Raw genomic sequence first — 21119 nt, forward strand, 5'->3', positions numbered from 1 at the left:
AGATCGCGTAGCCGCTGTTGTTCGTAACAAAATGTTTTTAATCTAGAAACATAAATAATAATAGTGGGAAAGAATAATTTGGATCTAGAAAAAAATAGAAGTTTTGATTTAACTACTTATTTAGAAGAATATCACAGCTGACTTTCTAATTGTAAATTACCCAAAAAACATTTTCATCAATAGATTTCCCATACAATTAAGTATATACTAGACAGTTTGATTCAACAACATTACTATAATTAAATCTGACAAAATACCTAAAATGACATAAAACGTGACACGCGTTCCAACACATTGTTGTAAGTCGAATCCGGAACAAAATAAACGTCTGGCATGATTTGCACTTTATTTAACCATTGTACTGTCCCACAAATTATACGTGGCCCCACCAAAAATACAGAGAACCATGTGTTACTGGCGTCGTAATGTTTTCACGTATAATAAAAATATATAACTTCCGTAAAAAGACACTGGGCGCGCGTTCACATCGGCGAGGGTGAATTCGGGTCTATCTTTCGGTGATTCGCACTTAGAAAGAGATTGAGAGAGAAATACAGAATCAGACATAGTAAAAGAAAGTATTGTCAACGATGTTTTAGTGAAAATAAACTATGAGGGCATATTGCAATCACATAAAAAAAGTATTGAAAACATTTTAATAATTAGGTGGTCACAGAAAAAAATAGGTTCTTCTAACATTATGAGAAAAAACAAATAATAATTATTATTTTCAATTATGGAATTAAACTTAATATGAAGCGTTAATATATTATTATATCATTTATAAGATATTATCAATAATCTATCTTATTAAACATTAATCACATGAAGTTATAAAACCAGCACTCGCATATATAAAACAATCGTTTAATCCAAACACAAGTAGAGAAATGTGTATTCAAATTATTACCTAAACTATTTCGTCTCTGTTTATTCTTTCTTTCGAGAAAAATTCATATTTTCATTGTCACCGCGACATGCTGTCTGCTTTCGCTAATACAGAAATTATGCGAGAAATCACAAGGCCCATGTGGGTTCAGTATTATATCCAACACATGCCGCCACAGATTAGTTTTTGCATCAATCGCAACAGGAGACTGTTTTAATAAAGTATATTTCACATCAGTCAGGATTTGAAATTGATAAAAAGTCATTTAAAAGTCGTTTTTGCTTGAAAATCTATATCTAGGTATAAAAATAGGTGTTCCTCGTTGTTCCATTAATTAGTGATTTTTAATATTTTTCTTGATTATATATTCATTAATTCAGATTTTATTAAGAACATTGTATAAGATAAAAGGTTATGTTATAAAATGAGCTAATGAGAAAAGTTTTTGAATAATCCAAAAAAGCTGATCTGTGCTCTCGAAAAGGTGGATGTAAAATTGTATCCATACGTATATATATACACACACGCATACACGCATAGTCCCGCGATCTTCGGAAAGAAGAAGACCAAATGGCAATAATTAGAAAAGAAGTATTATTTCAAAGCGAGAATTATAGCATTCTAGATCCTTCCCCATAAAGTAATTATATTCACGCGATATTGAGTCCGAAATACCGTGACAAAAGACCCAGTCTGGGATGCATAAACGCATTTTGTTTGCTACTAAACACACACACATGCGAACATCAATTTTTTCTAAGGTATGCCAAAATAAAAGCCTTTGAAACGTAGAGATATGCAAAAGGTTTAAAAAGTTATGTTAGAAAATAAGTTAATAACAGAATTTTTACATTTAGAGAAAAAATAATCAGTTTGATTAATTACGAATTGCTCAAATTGATATCGTTGAAGTGTGAAAGTATCTCAATACCACGATGCGTCAAGCCGAGCAATTATTAGGCAATCATCGTGTTTTCGTCGTTTCTAAAACGTGTATCAACGTGGGTGCACACTTGTACAATGACATAGAACTGTAATTATTTGTAATCACTAATTAATTACAACACTGAGAGACTTTTGCTGTGCCATATTTGGATGCAGAAGTTATACATGTTCGTCTCTATTTTCGTTTCCAAGGCGAGAACGATTTCTTAATAAATATAGTGAATTGAGTTAATCTTTAATTGAAATATATTTAATCCGTAAAAAGCAAACGTAAAAATATCTGTAATCCGTAAAAGAAAGTTGTTTTATATACATTTGTGGTTTATAAAAATAACCATTACCACACAGCTACTTTATATTACCTTAACTAAGTAAAACGGAAAAAAATGTAAAATTAAAATAATATATAATTTTTGAAAATTATACCTCACTTGTGTCTTGTTTAAATAAAATATTTAATTTAACTATGATATCATCAACCAAATGAAATTAGAATTACGGGGTCTCGTCACCAATATAGGTGCAATGATTATCTATATCATTATTTCTGCGGGCTCGCCCGTAGGTAAGCGGTTAAGAGCGACGGGACTTGTTTCAGAGGTCCCGGGTTCGATACCCACTTCGAGCAGCCTGTTGTTAGGCAACATTGACAACGATTTTCACTTGGAAATATAGATAGCAATATGTTTCCAAGTGAAAATAGCCCTCACCCGGCATTGTTGCACCATACTTGCCCTATTACAGAGATTGTAATAAAAATTTATCATACAGAGATGTGAAAACTGTTTGGGTTGCCATCTGTAATAAAACAAACGTAGTTTGTAAGATCTTACTCACAACAGCTCATAGAACCCATTGGTTCTGATTGCTGTTCAAATAAAATTATAAAAAGAAGCAAAAAAAAATTTTTCTGCAATTAAGTTACTCATACATAAAGTATCGCTTTTAATCCATATTACGATCGATAGATTTTATATAGTTCTACTAAAACATAGTCGACAAATTTTATTGAAAAGTTGTTGCATCCAATATAATACAATGATCTTTTATTTTTAGTTAAAGGTATTTTTGTAACATTATTTGGTTAAAAATGGACTAACATTAGTTGTACATCCATTATTAAATTCATCTAAAACGTTTTGAAATTAGTGTAGAAATCGTTTTATATATCGGTCAAACAAATTTTAACCAGAATTACGTCCTCGTCATTATGCGAATCCACGTAAACAACGTCTTGAAATTTGCTCAAGAAATTCACCACTCATCTCCGCAAACAAATCAGATAATATCCTACTACACATTCGACTCGAACTAATTTTGCTAATTTGCAATATAATGTAGTAGAAGTAGCGTTACTACCCTGAGGGTGTTCTATTCGGTATTAAAACAATTAGTGTGTGACTTCCACTCAGTCATAATGCATCATGATGCGAGAATGAGCGCCGAGCGCGACCGCCTAGCCGCGATTAACCGCAAGGGACCGCATGTCGACGGGTTGGGTACCCTCGGGCGACGCGACTAACTGCGGTGGACCGATGCAAACACAACCCACTCGTTTACTGGAAGCTGTGCGGGAATAAATGTTTTCAAAACTGTTCGGGGATATACTTAAGATGATTTAAAAAACTGTAAACAGTGGATTTTTAATGTATTTCTGTAAATTTAGTATTACTTATATGAGATTCTATATAAGGTCCGCGTGTAAGGTCCATCACTATCATCTCAAAAACGAGTAATGTGTGGATTTTTATAACGACACTATTTTGAAGTAGAGCAAGAATTATGTATAATAAGTCATCGCCTTAAATCGAGCGACAACTTCCATAGAAATCTTGTATCCAGTGCGATTTTTATTAAGGAATTTTCCCAAAAATATGTATTACAAACAGAAAATTTTATCTCATTTGTAATGATTGTAATTCAAGAAACAATAATTTATATAAGTATTTTTATATAAGATTCTACATAGAGTGAAGAGAAGCTTAAAGGTCCGCGGGTAAAGAGGTCCATCACTATCATCTCAAAAACGAGTAATGTGTGGATTTTTATACCGACACTATTTTGAAGTAGAGCAAGAATTATGTATAATAAGTCATCGCCTTAAATCAAGCGACAATTTTCATACAAATCTTGTATCCAGTGCGATCTTTATTAAGGAATTTTTCCCAAAAATATGTATTACAAACAGAAGGTGCATTTATTAACTTCCCGTAGGGTGAGTTATTGTAATCGTCCAAAAATCGAAATTGAAAATATTTGCATTTTTCGACGTTCTGAAGGTTTCTGAACATTTTGGCATACCTCAGAAAAAATGGGTGTGTGTGTATGTATGTATGGATACAAATTTGCGGCCACGTTTTCGGGCGCACGGATCAACCGATTTCAATGGTTCAAAAATTTGATTCCTATTGATAGGGAGATGTGCTGATTAGTTTTTGGCAAAGTTACGGAGATTAAGAGCAAAGAGTGCAGAAAATAGAAATCGAGTTTTTGAGAGAACGGAGCATCCAATTTGAATGATCTAAAAAACATTCAATTAGTAATGATTGGAAAAAGTAGTTATTAGTTTGTGGCAAAGGCAGGCCCAGCCATTTCGAAGATACAGAGCTAAATGTGCAAAAAATAGCAATTTTTGAGAGAACTAAGCGTCCGATTTAAATGATTCAAAAAACTTTCTGCTTGTTTTAACAAAATAATTGATTTTGTAAAAAAAATTTTGTTTGTATATCGAAAATAATTCAGATTTTATTTATAATTCTGACTAAAGTTGTAATATACTTTAAACAAATAATTTGAACTTTGCAATTCAGTTTATATAATTCTTATAAATGTTAAACAATTTATATTAATCTATTTGAAAACATTTATTATTCCTCGAATATTTCGTTACGGTACGGGAAGTTCCAGCAATTTGCCTTATGGCACGATGCCATACACCCCACTAGTTTTATTTGTAATGACTGTATTTCAAGAAACAATGAGTCTCATTATAATAAACTATCGCATGAAGTAGTAAAAGTTGTTTTTTTTTGTTCATTATGTTTTAAAATAAGTCTTTAGATTATGATTAGGGGCATGAAAATAGAAGGCTAGTGAATTTATAAGATTATAATGAGCATACAGTTATATAATTAGTAAATATAGTTTTTACTATTTTTTTTAGTTTAGTAGACCAACAATAATTATGAATCAATCGTTTAATGTGATGGACATACATATTGTCTATAAAATTTGAATGATCCAACTAAATTGAATTCCTAAATATTCGGTGTATTATTTATTTTATCCCAAAAATTTTGAGAAGTCCTGCTTTCCGTAAGTGAAATGCTAATAACCATCAAAGCTTACCTCGGGCCACAGTGTTAATTTTATTACGAACTTGTCATGACCCAAGTGCGGCTTAGATAGTAACAAGTCTTGATCCTCTTGAGATTCATTACTGAAATATTACACGATTCTCCTTATATATAATCATAATTAAATTTAATTACCTTATAAATAATTAATTATAAGGTAGCGGTCGTATTAATAAAATATTACCATTTTGGTAATGTTTGGCCCTAAAAATAATTACTATAATATAAATTATAGTACATGAATATAGGTTTTTTGGATTTTATGCATAGGAGAAAGTAATTCATAGTTCATAATTTCATTCATAAAAAAATCCGTCACTTCATTCATATATTAAATTAGACTTGTTACATGTATTGGTTAGAAATGAATTATAAATGTATGTATGCATTTTATAAAACTATTAAAATTCAATCGTCTACCCATCAAGTATCCATTTATATGGATGCATTTGTAAATACAAAGTAGTTGCAGCATGTCTTATCAGTTCATCATCAGTTATGCTAATTAAAAATCATTTTGATAATAATTAAGCATAAATTTTAAATATGTGGCGTGATAATTATAAAGTTGATTTGATTACTTGCACGCACAACTTTAGTAAGACAGCTGATGGTCATATTTTTAAAAGACATATAAAAACTTATAAACACATTTTATATAAAGATTGCACAAAATGGTAATAAAAATATTTATAAAAATAATATTTTATTTAATATAAAACAAAAATTTGAATTTGATATATAATTTGATATGAACTTGAAATATGCATCTAGACATATTTTTCACTGTTATTGTTCAATTTGCCTACATATACTTTGCTCACAAAATAAGGTACATGTTAGGAATTTTCTATAAACAAATGATTCAACTGCTTGGTTATATAGCATTTTTATCTAATTATTTCTTTAAGATATCCACAAGCCCTTTCACTATCATTATTTAGAAAATGTGTGATATTGATTTATGTTAAAATAACGTTTACCGTCGCGATAAAATCCTCATAAAATTACTCCATAGAAATTTATTGGCGTTGCGTGCGTAATAAATAATAAATTTTATTTCAAAACATATCAAATGAACACTCTTTTTAGGTCAACTATATTCTTTTTCATTATTTATCGATAATTAATTTGGTAAATAATTTATGCAATAATTAAAAGCATTTGAATGATTTCATTTCTAAAAATATCCTGATACTAAGAATTGTCATTTTTAGATATTTTGGACACTCATTTATATGAAATATAATTCAATCATTATGTCAGAATTTTCTGTATAAAATAAAAAATAGTTTATGTATATAATATAGACTGACCTTTGGCTCTGTCAAGTCAAAACAGCAAGAATAAGTATCATTACGTGATCTAGAGAAACATCACTTATGTCTCATTATAATAGACCTAAAACACGACATCAGTTACATATGTCATTGTATGACGTATCAAAATATTAGATCAAGGGTCACCAATGTGCGTGTATTGAAAGAAATAGAAATTGTTTTATTATAACTTACACAATCAAAAATGCAACTAAAATAGTAAAGTATAATACTCGTTCATATCCATGTTCCTAATCATATGATTATTTTGTTCCAAAGTCCATTATATTGATGTTTGAAGTTCTAAAACAAAATCTGCTAATGAAAACTTCTTAAAATCATCTAAAAGCAAATTAAAATAGTAATAATGAGAAAACCAATCTAGGCACAGATTTTAGATTTTATAGCAATTCCAGTACAATGATTGGTCAAAAATAATGTTTAACTAAATGAATTAAATACTTTTATAATAGGCTCTATGTATAAGACTTTAGAAATAATTTTAATCGCTTTACTATAATTTCTCTGCCCATATATACTCTTACGCCGCGACGAATTTAAATTAACATCTAAAATTATTTACAAAGAATATATTAAATAATATTCCGTACTTAGCAGTGATCGTTGTAAGGAACGGTCTTTTAAAAGGTATGCATTTACATGCAAATGTAAAAGACATAACGTTTATCTTGTGAGAAAATTTGTTCGTGACATTGATCGTTTTACCTATTTGCCAAAGCAAAGCGAATGCGAATGCCCTGGACGCGTCTTTGAAGGCAGGACACGCAGCCGGAGGATCTACGACCACTTTCTGAATAGGCGATTTCTAGACAAATGCCGACTGAATACTTGAATATGTTTCATAGATCAAAATTAGAAATTAGATAATCACAGAATATGTTGTAAACTTACAAAAAAAATTTTCATTTTTCAAGATTTTATGTGGATGTTATCATAGTCGTTGATGAAATCAATCAGGCATGTTCGAAAATTATATGTTCAAATAAAGTTTATATACAAAAAAAAAAATAAAATAAAAAAAAACTTTTTGAATCATTCAAATCGGATGCTCATTTCTCTCAAAAACTGCCACTTTTTGTATATTTAGCTCTATATCTTCGAAATGGCTTGACCTGCCTTTGCCACAAACTAATCACAATTTCTTCCAATTATTACAAATTGAATGTTTTTTGGATCATTCAAATCGGACACTCCGTTCTCTCAAAAACTCGATTTCTATTTTCTGCCCTCTTTGCTCCGTATCTTCGTAACGGCTGGACCTGCCTTTGCCACAAACAAGTCAGTACATCTCCCTATCAATACGAATCGAATTTTTATTTCCCATTCAAATTGGTTTATATATATGCCTATTATCGTTTCTTTCACTTTCCTTAATAGTTGCTTATAGTAAAATAATTCGCTTCGATTCAATTTTTCAAATATAAAGTATCTCAGGAACAAATGTGAACTTCATACATTAAGTGCACCAAAAATTGCAAGATGGTATAACTGAGAAGTATACAAATTATTTCTTATGCTTGTGTAGCCATGTAATAAGCTAATAATAATAGAGTAAGCTCAGACCAATTGATAGCATAATCTCGTATATTTCTGTTAACGTGACCTAATAACATAGTCAGCATATATTCAAATTTTGACCATTATTTAATGGCACATCACAAATGAACTAGTAATTCCGCTTAAGAAATTTTATTACATTATCCGTGTATATTATACAAAAAAAAATAATGTTTTCCGGCGGCATATGCAACACAAAACCGTGTCCAATTTTCATCGTCATATTTGGTCGCAAAATTGTATTTTTTGCATCGCATCTAAAACTGAAACTAGAGGGTTCGCGGTAAACCAATGCTCCATTGTACGGTGGTCTGGATACACAATAGTAATATAATATTTGATTTCTATGATTATTATTATAAGGCGCGAGGGGTTGGCTGGAAACGCGGGTGAATAGAAATATTAATCCAGGACGAACCATGTGTTCTTCGCGTAGGGTTGTCTAATTCAAATCTATAGAAGGCATTCATTCAGTTGCACATTGACGTCAGAGTTAACAATCATATGATGTAATATTAAATTCAAAGTCGTTTTGAAAATGCTCTCAATATATGAGAAAACGTGATAAAAATTAAAGGTGAAATTGAATATGTTAAGGAAAAAATTGCTCTAGAACTTATTGTCCATCTGACTTTGACTTTGTGAACTTCACTTTACTTTGTAAAATTTAATTAAAAAAAAAAGAAATTCTTGAGTATTCTACAATTATTGCATTCAAACCATTTTTTGTGAGCTTCTATTGCAAATTATGCTACAAAACAGGGTGTTGATAATATACAAGCTTTAAATAATTTTTATATTAAAACCGCTTTTCATAGGCCTCTAATGTTTTACCACAGTCAGTTTGGGTGCAAAATCTAACATCATGCCAAGTTTCATTAAAATGCGAAACGAGCTACTCGCGGGTTCTCCTCGTAATTGAAAATGTTATTAACACAATGTTATATATATGTAAATTTAATACTAATTTGCTAAAATTTAATTTTAATACATGTTCAGATGTATACAAAACTTATAAAGACTTGACATGGAATTAAAAATAACTGCTTCCTATTTTTTGATTAATCTAAAGCTCAAATTTAAGTCGAAATTTTATAAATTTATATTTATAAATTATAATCTTAAACAGCTACTTTGGAAAAATTGTTTTATTTAGTACAAAAGTTGAGAATTTATTAGTAGGATCTACGCCAATGTGTTGATTACAACATGTGGGATATAATTTAATCAAATTCACTCGCATTCAGACAATGGAAGCTTACGGGTTCTCGTAGAGCAAAGTTCATATGATTGAATACTAATCATATTGGATTGATAGTTAAAATTATATTGAATGATCTATACCTTATAAAACTAAAGAAACAATAACTAAAATAATTTTAGATTTAATTTAAATGCTATAAAAATGCAATTTTATAGGAGATTGTGGTGCTGTTGTAAGCGCCCTGCTTTGTAATCAGGAAGGCCTAGGTCCAAGTCTGATATCAAGCAGCAAATAGGTAAATTCTAAAAAAATATCAAATATATATAAGACAACCATAGGACTTTTGGTTTTATAAAAAACAAGCAAAATTTAAAATATAATAAAGAACAATAAATTTCTACGTAAAATTATATAAGTATAATAAGAAGTTGTGAAGATTCATATTGTGAAGACAGTTTGTTTTAAAGATGAGTATTATATATAGAGATAATTTAAAATTAATCACAAACGGCATTAATATATTGATTTGCGTTAAAAATAATTAATTTATAATTAGCTCATGGTTGTTTATTCATTATAACAATCAAGATACGATTGCCCTAGACCCAGCGAACTATGCAGCATTACTCACATCTCGATAACGCTGAAGTGCTCACGACTAATATATCGGAAATCTATGAATTTTCAAATGAATTATGATGGATTCTCGTTTTACCAGTAAATATTACACTAAACGAGCTAAATCAGTTATTAGGCATAAATTTTTTTTGAACAAATTACTCTCTATTCGTTAATCATACCTATTTTAAATTATTGCCCATGTATAATTTGTAAATAATATAAAGCTGGAGTTTTTAAATTGGAAAATTACATAGAGTTATTATTGTATTTCCTACAAAAATACTTACTACCTCTAAATCGTTATTTCGATCAGAATAAAAATTATATGAAACATAGTTTGCTGATTGCTTATGTTTTGTGCACGCGCTCATAAGACAATCGCATCATTACAGAACCCAAGAAAGCACGATCGTGATCGTAATATTTATAACTATTATAGTAGTAATTCTATTGTCTTAACAATCTTGTACAATGTAATTATTTGCAAATGCAAGAAATTGAAATACCTTTACATAACGAATAGAAACCAAACATCAAAACGCAGTATTTGTTATAGTCGTACGCTTAATGAGACAATGACGCTTGAAACAGCAAATCATGCCTTTGTTTCAAAATTTGCTTTGGTGAACAAATATTCATAAAATCAATCATTAGATCAGTTTTAACTAATAAAATCTATAGGATAAAATAAAATGAAGTAAATTAAATAAATTCCAAAGTAACAATAGAAATAATTGCATCCTCCTGATCGAATTTAAATTAAAAGCTTCAATTTACGACAAAAACGTGAGATTACAGATAACACTTTGCAGATTAGTAGACAAATCAACATTGCAGTAAAATACCGTTCTCTGGTTGCGAAAAATTTTAAATGGTTGCGGAAGAGATATTAATCGAACACGCAAAGCGCTGAGAAAATCTCAGTAAGTATACAGAGGAATAGTTGGAAAGCTGGGAAACACATACGACTTTATGAATTCAGATTGGAAATTAAATGAACATTTGATTTGTTGACAAACAATTATACCCAAATAGCCAATATGTTGGATATCTTTATGCTAACAATTTTAAATCTCTATTTTGTGATGGCGCGTTTTAAAACTAATCATGTGTGGACAGCCAATAATATTTGACCTAGAGAAGACTATTAAGTACTTATTTTTAGTTAACAAATAGTTGTAACCTTGTGTCTAATTTGTAAAAAAATCTGCTCTAGGTTGATATATTTGGCAATGATATATGGTCCTAATTTTGCGATCAAATATTTACTCAATTCTGTCAGCTAAATGCGTTTCTTAAAAAAAATAAGAAACTACTTCTGCCAAATCAAATCCGATGAATTTTTAGTAATTTCAGTAACTTCGAATACTGGTAATAGTTATTATATTGAAGCAACTAATAATTGTTTGCAAATTGAAATTGAATATTAAAAAATGAATTGGGGACATAATAATACTATAAATATATATATATAAATATAAATATAGATAGAAGTAAGGAACCAGGCTACTTCTGCTAAATCAAATCTGAAAAATTGTCAATAGTCTTATACATCTAAATTCTGCTAATAGTTATATTAAAGCAACTGGTAATTGCTTGAAGATTGAACATGAATTTTTGAAAAAATGTTAAATGAAAATGTACAATGGTTAATCTATTATATAAAAATAAGTCGGGTTTTTCTTCCTGACGAATAACTCCAGAACGAACGAACCGATTTCGATAATTTTGCATTCGTTGGAAAGGGTTCGGGCTCCATAATGTTTATAGCAAAGAAAATAGAAGAAAAATTTCAACAGAAAAGCGGAAAAATCTTTTTTCACATACTCATTTCCTTTTTAAATATAAAACAAAAAAAAATCTTCATCTTTCTCACGAAACCATCTGGTGGCGAAACGGAGTTCGCTGGGTTTGCTAGTTCATTTATATTTTTTCAGCTCAAATCGGTTTTCATAAAAATAGGAAAGCAGACTACTTCTGGTAAATGAAAACTCTTAAATTTTCTACGGTTTCCGCCTTACTTATTTTATATATAATTTTCAGGTATCGTTAGAATATAGTAATAAGTATTTGTATATATAATATCCACGTATTATAGAATTATCTATAGTTGTGATTATGGTCATAAAATAGTCATCTGATCATAGTCACAGACCGCAAATGATAATCGTTTAAAAATTCAAAATACAAAATATTTAAAAAACATATGAATAATAATATCACAAATTAGATTTGATTAATTAATTTATTCAAGTCATTTAAATTATTGCAGGTAAAAATTAGGAAGCTGACTTCCTGTGCTAAATCGAATCAAAACATTTTGTAGAAAAATACCAAAGTAGACTATTTTTGCGATAAATTTTCAACAATCGCAACATCTCTATTATGATCTTCGTTATATTATAGTAAATATTTTAATTTTTTGGTATATCCAGCTCTCTTGCTAGAAATAACATCGGAACATCACATAGGCGTCCTTGCCGCTGGCGACGAATTATACAAGAAACACAGATCACCGCACGCACGGATCGGAACAGATGTGGGTTTCCGGACATGCATTATGATTGTATTCGTTTCAGAAAAGACAGGTTTAAGAAATTGCCAGTTACTTACATACGACAAGAAAAAAATGGACTTTCTATCTATAGCATTCATAAGAATTCTGCTCTTGTTATAATAATATCAACATTTTGAAAGTAGAGGTTTTAGAAATAAAATTCATCTAGTGCATCATGGTAATATAAACCACTAAATTTTTTATCAACAATAATGTCTAAAAAGAGTTTTGAAATGTGGTGCTGAGGACGAATGGATAAGATAAAATGGGCAGACACGTTAACAAATGAAGAAGTCCTGAGAAGTGTAGGCGGAAAAAAGACTCTACAGATCACGATTTTGAAAAGAAAAGGAAACTAGATTGGACTCACTCTGTAAAATGGTGCATTCTACTTGACGTCACAGAAGGACTGGAAGAATTGGGAAAAAGAAGAATGCAGATGGTTTACTTACGCAGAAAGAGAAAATACAGGGAAATGAAAGCCAAATACAGGATCAGAAAAAAATGAAAGCGCAAGTTTGAACAGGAAAATGCATAAAAATCAATAATAAAAGACAAAAATTGAAATAAAATGATAATGAGAACAATAAACAAGTAAGGGAAAATGAATCAATTCGTGATGATCTTATACCGTACTACTACTTATTTATTATTATTATGTCTGAAAAATTAGTTTTGCTATTAATTACCAACGTTAATCAACCGCGTTAAATCAAATAAGTAATTATTATCATGACATAATAAAACGTGATACGCGAGAGATGCCTCATATATAATTGTTTTATTCAAACTAAAAATACATAGATCAAAACTTAATCTCTAAATCACGTACTGTCATTTACATCCGTTTAAATCTTAATTTATGAGTAAAAACATATCTATTTAAACATATATGATGTCATAATAGTGCTGAAATAGATATCAATACGCGTAAAAATAAACCGGATCTTAGATATAGATACATAGAAATGTAAAAAATCGATCGATAAGTGATGTAACAAGTATTAGATAATCCTATTAATATAGATGAGAGATAATTAAGAACATGTGATGAAATTATATAAATTATTAGAATTAACTACATAAAATTTTGGTGAAATAATTTATTCATTTTCGACCAAATCCAACAACTTTGAATTGACCAGTTAGTTAAGCTTTGAATTTCTGGTGTCTAGATTTTTTCTGTCCGTGCCGGTTTACAGGTGCAACCTTACCGGCGTAGACCGACCGACTTCGACCAGAGGTCAAAATACTATCGGACCTTAAGACGTCGCATCGTCTTATACGTTCTTTTTCTACTACATACAAGATCTTGGCAGAGGTATAAGATAAACGAAACAGAAAAAAATGTAAAACAAATTGCGAAGCACACGCGTGCTCGGAGAAAATGCGCATATCTTTGAATTTATTTCGAATGAAACAGACGCCGACTTTTAACATCACCAAAAAGCTTATTGATTGATTCTAAAAATTACATATTTGATAATTTATTCTCATTTTATATTATTTCATTTTTTTTGTTTTATTTATAATCCAAAACCAATAATAAAAGTCAACAAAATGTTCTTAAAATATTTTTTTATAATAATTTATAAGAGTATTGAAGAAACTAAATCTCTGTCAAGTTAGTTTATATCTTTAAAGGAGAATTGTTCAAATGAGAAATGTTCTTACAATAATTTTTTGCATACCCATATTTTTAAGGAAACGTCATATAAGTCTTCATTAATCCAGATCGTAACAGAAACTTAACATACACTTTGATGAATTAACACAAAAGCTCTAGAAATAAAGAGCTTCACAGTACTTTATTAGAACTTTAATTTAATATTTTGAAATAATTAAGTTATAATGTTAAGGTATAAGTTACTTTTTTATAACAACACTAAATTAGCAAAATTTATATTATTTTATAGATGCCGAGAAGTAGAGTACACAATCTTCGTTATTATATAAATAATTGAGACAAAAAGCTCTGTAAATACATACTTCTTATATTTTACATTTCCTTTTATATAATTTTGGAATAATTATTGATTTGAAAAATTGTCTTAAATGTGTAGAAACCAGATGAAATTATCTGAAATACCAACAGATAGCCATTTGTTCGTATATGGCACTAAAAAAACAAGAACTTCACAACCTTCACAATAGAAATGAATATGAATAGTTTAACGTGTTTTTAGAAATAAAAAATTAGAAACGAACAATTAAATTGATTAAAATTTACATGGCTAGGAAGATTCCAAAAAACAAGAAGAAATTTTTAATTTAGAAAAGTTCTAAAAAATTTTCATGGATAGAAAGATAATATTATCTTCTCTTGAAACTATTTATTGATTTGAAACTGTTTTCAATCGTAGCTTGATTCCGATGCGAAACCTCGAACGGATTTAAAATAATTCCAAAGCCAAACCTCATCGCATGATTTTCATATCTTCGAGACAAATTTTATTCGGACCTTGACTTTTCACAGACGAAATAATATACATTTTCCCTAATCATTTATCGCTCTATGAAACTGGCGATCGTCGTGACTTCCATCGACATCGATGTGCAGACGGTTATTGAATGATGCCAATCATAACGCACATTGATAGATGATCGTGGGTGGGTTTTATGAGGTCAAGTATCTTATGATTCTTGAAGATGCTTCATAGATATATTTATAAAGAACTTAGAAGCAGGTTATATATATTCAATTGATTATAATTTCATGAAGTATAAAAATTTATTATACCAACATGATGATACTTTGAAAGGTTCAGTGTACAAAGTTTGTTCCCACATCATGGAATATTATTACAACATCATTTCTAGCGATTTATAAAAGTTTTGTGTAATGTTTCTGTAAGGTTCTATACAACATAAACTCTTTAGTAGACTGAGCATCGGTACCAACAACAAACTTGGTTTATTTAAAACTTTGCACATAATGATGAACGGATCTATACTCGTATAATTTTTATTACACTTTTATTAGATAAATAACTCGTACCATTAATAAATTCGCTTTCTCATCAGAACTCATGAATCTATACATTCATATGTACTGATTTAATAGAACTTGTGCATTCTATCAAATTTTAATAATCTTCAAATATAATTTATGAAATGATTTGAGATGTCTTGCTATGAATTAGTTAGTTTAGTTAATATTCAGTTATACTATTACATTTGAACATACTCTGTTAGTGATGAAAGCAAATTATATGACTAAATGATGAAATTATATAAAGCATAATACGAAATTATAAATGTGAAAAATAAAGATAAAATTATAAAAGCATATTAAAAAGTAAAAATAAATAATAAAAACTCACGTTTGTGCAAGTGAAATTCAGTCTTTATCCATTGACGTCTCTCAATAAGTTTTCTTGATAACTCCTCGTGAGAAAAACCTCCTTGGAATTTCAGAAAGCTTATATATCCTGAATCCTTTGCATAAGAATTAAACTGCACTTATAAATTTTGAAACATTTTTAAGAAAACTTTGTTTATAATGATCACATAGTTTGACACAATTTTTTAAAAGTTCATAGGATTATTTGAACACTAAATAACGCGATTGTAGACGGCCGTCCAATTTTAGATCCTGGTAATTTTCATAAAAATCCATTTCATTTAGGAACAATATCTTTGTTCTTTCCCCAATTGCAATCTCTAAATTTATTATTCATTTTGTAGAATTTCTTCATATATGTTTCATTTTCAATGGTATTTGCTAGCAAAATTATGGTTTTATAAAATGAAGAATGCTATTATTGCTGCTTTTCATAAGGTGCACTTTCAGTGCGATTTGCTTCACTTGCATTTTGCTGAATCGATTTATTAAAAGAAACATAATAAGATTTTATACACATGCACAAGTTAGTAAATAAAAGCAACTAAAATATACCATAATTGATTTACAATACAAAATAGTCACAAAGGCAAAGCAGTGAAATTAGTTCAACGCATGCATGCACAGAAAATTAATATAGTAGAGTAACCAAAATAAATAAGAAAAGAAAAGACAGATATATATTAATAGTTGAACCACATCCAGAACATTTATTATCACTTTTTCTTATTCTTACAGTACAAATTTAAAATAAATACATTTTAAATAAATAAATAATAGTTAAATTAAATATAATACCTAGCTATCCTAAATAATTTAAACTTAAAAATAACTTAACTGTAGGTCATTGTGACTAGCAATAAGTTTAAAACGAGATCTTTTAATATTTTTAAGTCTTTAATATATTACCAAATTTTATATTTAACTAACGCGATAATTTAATTTCTTTAAAGCTACGCAAAATTAGCACAACAGATTTGAATAAATAATAATTTATACAATTAGCTTACATTAGTAGATCACGTATTCTTAATAATAATTAATATGTAAATATATGAGATCATAATAAATAAACAAATAAAAAACCTAAATTATATATATTATATAATAAATTTGTACTCTGTATTTTAGTATATTAGTAAACGTATCATGCTATTAGTATTATTAGTATAAACTTAAAAATAAAATAGCAAAAATGTTATTCATTTACCATTAGTTCATTAATTCGAATAATGAAGTGTGCATGAACTAATGAGAAATAAAAGAAATTTTTGGATGAAAGTTTTGTAATATAGAAGGAACCTTATGAAGTTTGATTATGATATGTATATAAATATATTAAATTTTTTTCTGCGTCAAATAGACGTTTAATATTTAGAATAAATTAATAATTAGATATCTATGTTTTTTTATTTACATTGCCTACTCGGAGAAGATAGCTACCTTTGCAGGTAACTGTCTCTCGCTGCAGTAAAAGCCTGCATGTACGCATAACCCGCCCGCGGAGTCGCGATGGGAGTACGCGGCGGTGTGTTGTACGAAGGCGGCGACAAAGCGCTACCCGAGGACGCGTTGGCCGTTTCGCGAACGTGCGATCTGACCGCGTCGAAAAGATCCATCTCTGTCAATGAGGCGACGCGCGGTGCAACTCGCGCAAGTAACGCCGACGCATCGCCGTACAACAATTCGAGGATCTTACCTGTCGTGAACAGCACAATCGCCTTCAGACAGCTGTACTCCGCAGAATCAACATGCAGAGCTTTCAGCTTCTCCACTTGTTCCTGGAAAATGCGGATGTGGTCCATGAATGCGACCACCCTATCAGCGGCCATCGGTGACGCATGAAGACCAGCAGCAGCTAACAAAGGAGCTACATGCAACGGCATTGAACACTGAGATGCATTCAGTACAAACAGTTCGCTCCAGACCAGGCGAAGCAGAGCTACTTGATCCGTCACTTGGAGATCGGGGAAGAAAGGTATATTCCTCGCCCATTCTACGGCGGAGAATAATAATCGGGCGGCCAACTCGCAAATATTGTCGATTCCCATAATATTGTTGGGCTGCATGCATTGCCCGTACCTCGACGTGGGATAAGGTTCGGCTCGGAGCAGCAATGATATGTAAGATGAGAGGTACGAGTGTCCATTGAGACCTGGCGCTGATGGGTCGCCGTTGGTCAAAGCAAATTGACTGTGTAGACCTGGCAGACCTGGAGGTTGCGAAGGAGGTACTCGGCCACGTTGAACAGCTGAAATAGAGAAATGATGAAATTAGTTAAAAAAAATATCAGAGCAAATTTATATGTTAGCGTTGTAAATGAAAAATTGTTTATACACATTCTATACATAAAGCATATATTTCTTTATTTTTATACCACACAATTTTTTATATGATGATTAAAGATTATCGCAAAATATCAGTATATTTAATAATATAGTCATTGTGGTTATGTGTAATTTTTTAGTAATCGATTTTAGCTAACGCATGTGGAAACTTCACAGTGCGCAATCAATATGATGACCTTCTACATCAATCAGATTACATCTTCAATAAGCGCATTAGTATTTGATTAATGGCGTGCTAGGTGCGCACAATGTAACAGATAACAGCAAATGAATTGTGTTTGTTTAACTATAAGTTTTCGGTTCGTTAGCTAATTTTAATATCCATTTTTTTTCAAATTGATCATAAAAACAACTATTACTTGAACAATGATCGGAGCGTAAAAAATGAACAAAATTAAGAAGTTTTATATTATAATGTTAAGATAAGAAAAGTTCATTTCATTACAATATTTTAATATAATTCAATATACCCATAAACCCACCATCTCATGTGTAAAAATTAGTTAATGCTATGAATACAAGTAATATTCGTAGTGATTGATTAGTAGAATATTAACGAAGTGTTGTTCTAAACGACATAATGCATGGCTAATCGATAGTGTAGAATTACTCATGAAAAATACAAAAGCCAAAACACTAACAAGAAATATGATATGACAGCCAGCACGAGGCAAATGAGGTAGACTAATGACCAAATGAAATGACAACAATTGATTTATTAATAGTACCGACGTTCTAAGAGAAGAATCTAATTAATGAAGTACCTCTTCGATTCGAAACGAATATCCATTTATATTTGTGAACATGTAAATAATTGTAAAAGCTTAAGCACTCTAAACACGTGCCTGTTTAAATAAAATTAAATTGTAATGATATGAATTTTATCAGTACCCCAAGATAGGAAAGCAAAATTACTGTGTGTATGTACTAATGATAAGAAGAAAATCAGAAAATCTTTGGTACGTCGTACAAATAATCTACTAAGGTACTAACGGTTTCAAAAAGTTATAACTATACATAAAACAATGTATGAATTTTCAAATTACACAGAAAATTTCGCACTGGCCATTGCAAATTCATATATGCATATTTGCAAGCAAAAATATCATAATCCTATCGGCTGTCTAAGTATTTAATGTAACTATAAAATTTTAATACTATATTCCTATTTGTCTGCAGTACGCACTATGTATTTTCTTTACGATTTCATAAATTAGCAAAATATCCGAGAGCATGCGTTTTAATGGGCACGTAAAATTGTCGTGTGCAGTTTGCGATTTACGCATTTCTTGGTCGCACATAGCACATGTGCATATAGCTAGAAATTGCAATTAAGAAGAAAATTATCTATTCAATTTTGTCCTATGATTGATTGTAAATAAATGATCGTGGTAAGATGGAACGAGGAATGCAGGCGTTGGGAATAGAAATCACTGGAAGTTACTTGGAAAATACAGCTCGTTAGTTAAAAAGTTAGTTGAAAATATTTAGTAGTAAAGAAGACACTGTATCTACATATTAGAGTTGAAAATATTTTTATATCGTTACTGTTCGGAGTCCGAACTTCGGACGTATTTTCATTTTATTATATAGGCTACGAAGGCGGCAATCTTCATGGCATTGAGCTTTTGCACAAGATGGTTGCAACCCTGTAGATGGGGTAGCCAATTGGAATCGGACTTATTTTTCTCACCTCTAAAACTAAAGTTCGCGTAACAACATATGTAATAAATAATTAATGAATATACCTTCTTCAATTAGGACTTAGTGACAAATCATTAGTGTTATAAGAGTTTGCAACAAAAACATAAATTATACCAACAAATCAGTGTTTCATACAGTCCACATCAGTTACAAAGGTTAAATTATATCATTACAACCTGAGTTAATTGAAGGAGAGACTTAATACGCACACGCAGTTACATTATATTATCAAATATTAAATTAAAGTTAAACAAATTAAATATTGAAGATTAGACGGAAGTAACAAAGATCTGACTGAAGTTATATATCATTGTAAATTATGAGAAATTTGAAAAAAAGTAAAGACAATTTTTAACTAATTATGTTAGTTTTTCATTAGAAATACAACTTATCTCGTCTTATGAGTCCTATTATTTTAATAAACTTGAATATACCGATTTTCTTTTACAATTCTGCTCTGTTCGTCGGTTCAGTGCCAAGTTTAGTGAAACGCATTCACAACTTGTAATTGTAATTACACACAACTCTGGCAGTAAAAGTCGCGATGTTTTACGATTGTGCAGAACAATCTGCCACACGTCCCTAGCGGTAAACGAAAAGCTAGATGATTATTTTAATTAGATTTCTTTAAGCAGAAACAGTAAAGTTCTAATGAAGATTTAGTCGGTACTCTTGAACTGAATGATATAGTACGTCTATTGATGCATACGGGATGAGTAAGTATTTAATTATAAATAAAATTATGAATGGTAATTCACAAACACCTAAACTAAAATACAAGTTTACAAAAGTCATTTTAAACTAAAGTAAAGTATACAAAAATCATTTTAATGCAATATGAATAATGTCGAGGAGACTAGGTATGGTTGTGCGACTTTTTTGTAGGTAAAAGTAGTTTATTTTTAAGTAATAATTTTATTAGTTTACTAGTAAGCTGGGAGAAATTAAAAGGAAATACTAAAATAGTGTCCTTATTCACGATACATTAGTCAAAAATTCAAATCATACAAGAAAAGGTTAAAAAACAATGGCTATAAATACCCAAATGGTTTATAGATCATGTTAATATAGGGCGCTGACTCAATGCAATAATGTAAACTTGTTCGAACAAACATACTTCATCTTTCACCCTTTGGTTCTTATCTCAAAATCAGTGTTATAACGACTGTCGAAACCGTAATCTGGCACAACCGTACCCAAATACATGTTGTTGTTTGTGGCATGTTATTTATTCGTGTACATATGTATAGGTACA

The 21119-nt window shown here is 30.0% G+C and overlaps 1 protein-coding gene across 1 annotated transcript in view; it reads right to left on the reverse strand.

The window, feature by feature from the left end:
* LOC113363942 (COUP transcription factor 2-like) overlaps positions 1-21119 on the reverse strand; it is a 134016-nt gene that overhangs the window by 45577 nt on the left and 67320 nt on the right. Inside the window, 1 exon segment of the mRNA XM_026606421.1 lies at positions 17512-18063. Within this exon segment, the coding sequence (XP_026462206.1) occupies positions 17512-18063 (552 nt within the window).

This window comes from Ctenocephalides felis, unplaced genomic scaffold, assembly GCF_003426905.1.
Source record: "Ctenocephalides felis isolate EL2017-DRISC unplaced genomic scaffold, ASM342690v1 CF-g0.4_SCAFFOLD_00845, whole genome shotgun sequence".
Taxonomy (NCBI): Eukaryota; Metazoa; Arthropoda; class Insecta; order Siphonaptera; family Pulicidae; genus Ctenocephalides; species Ctenocephalides felis.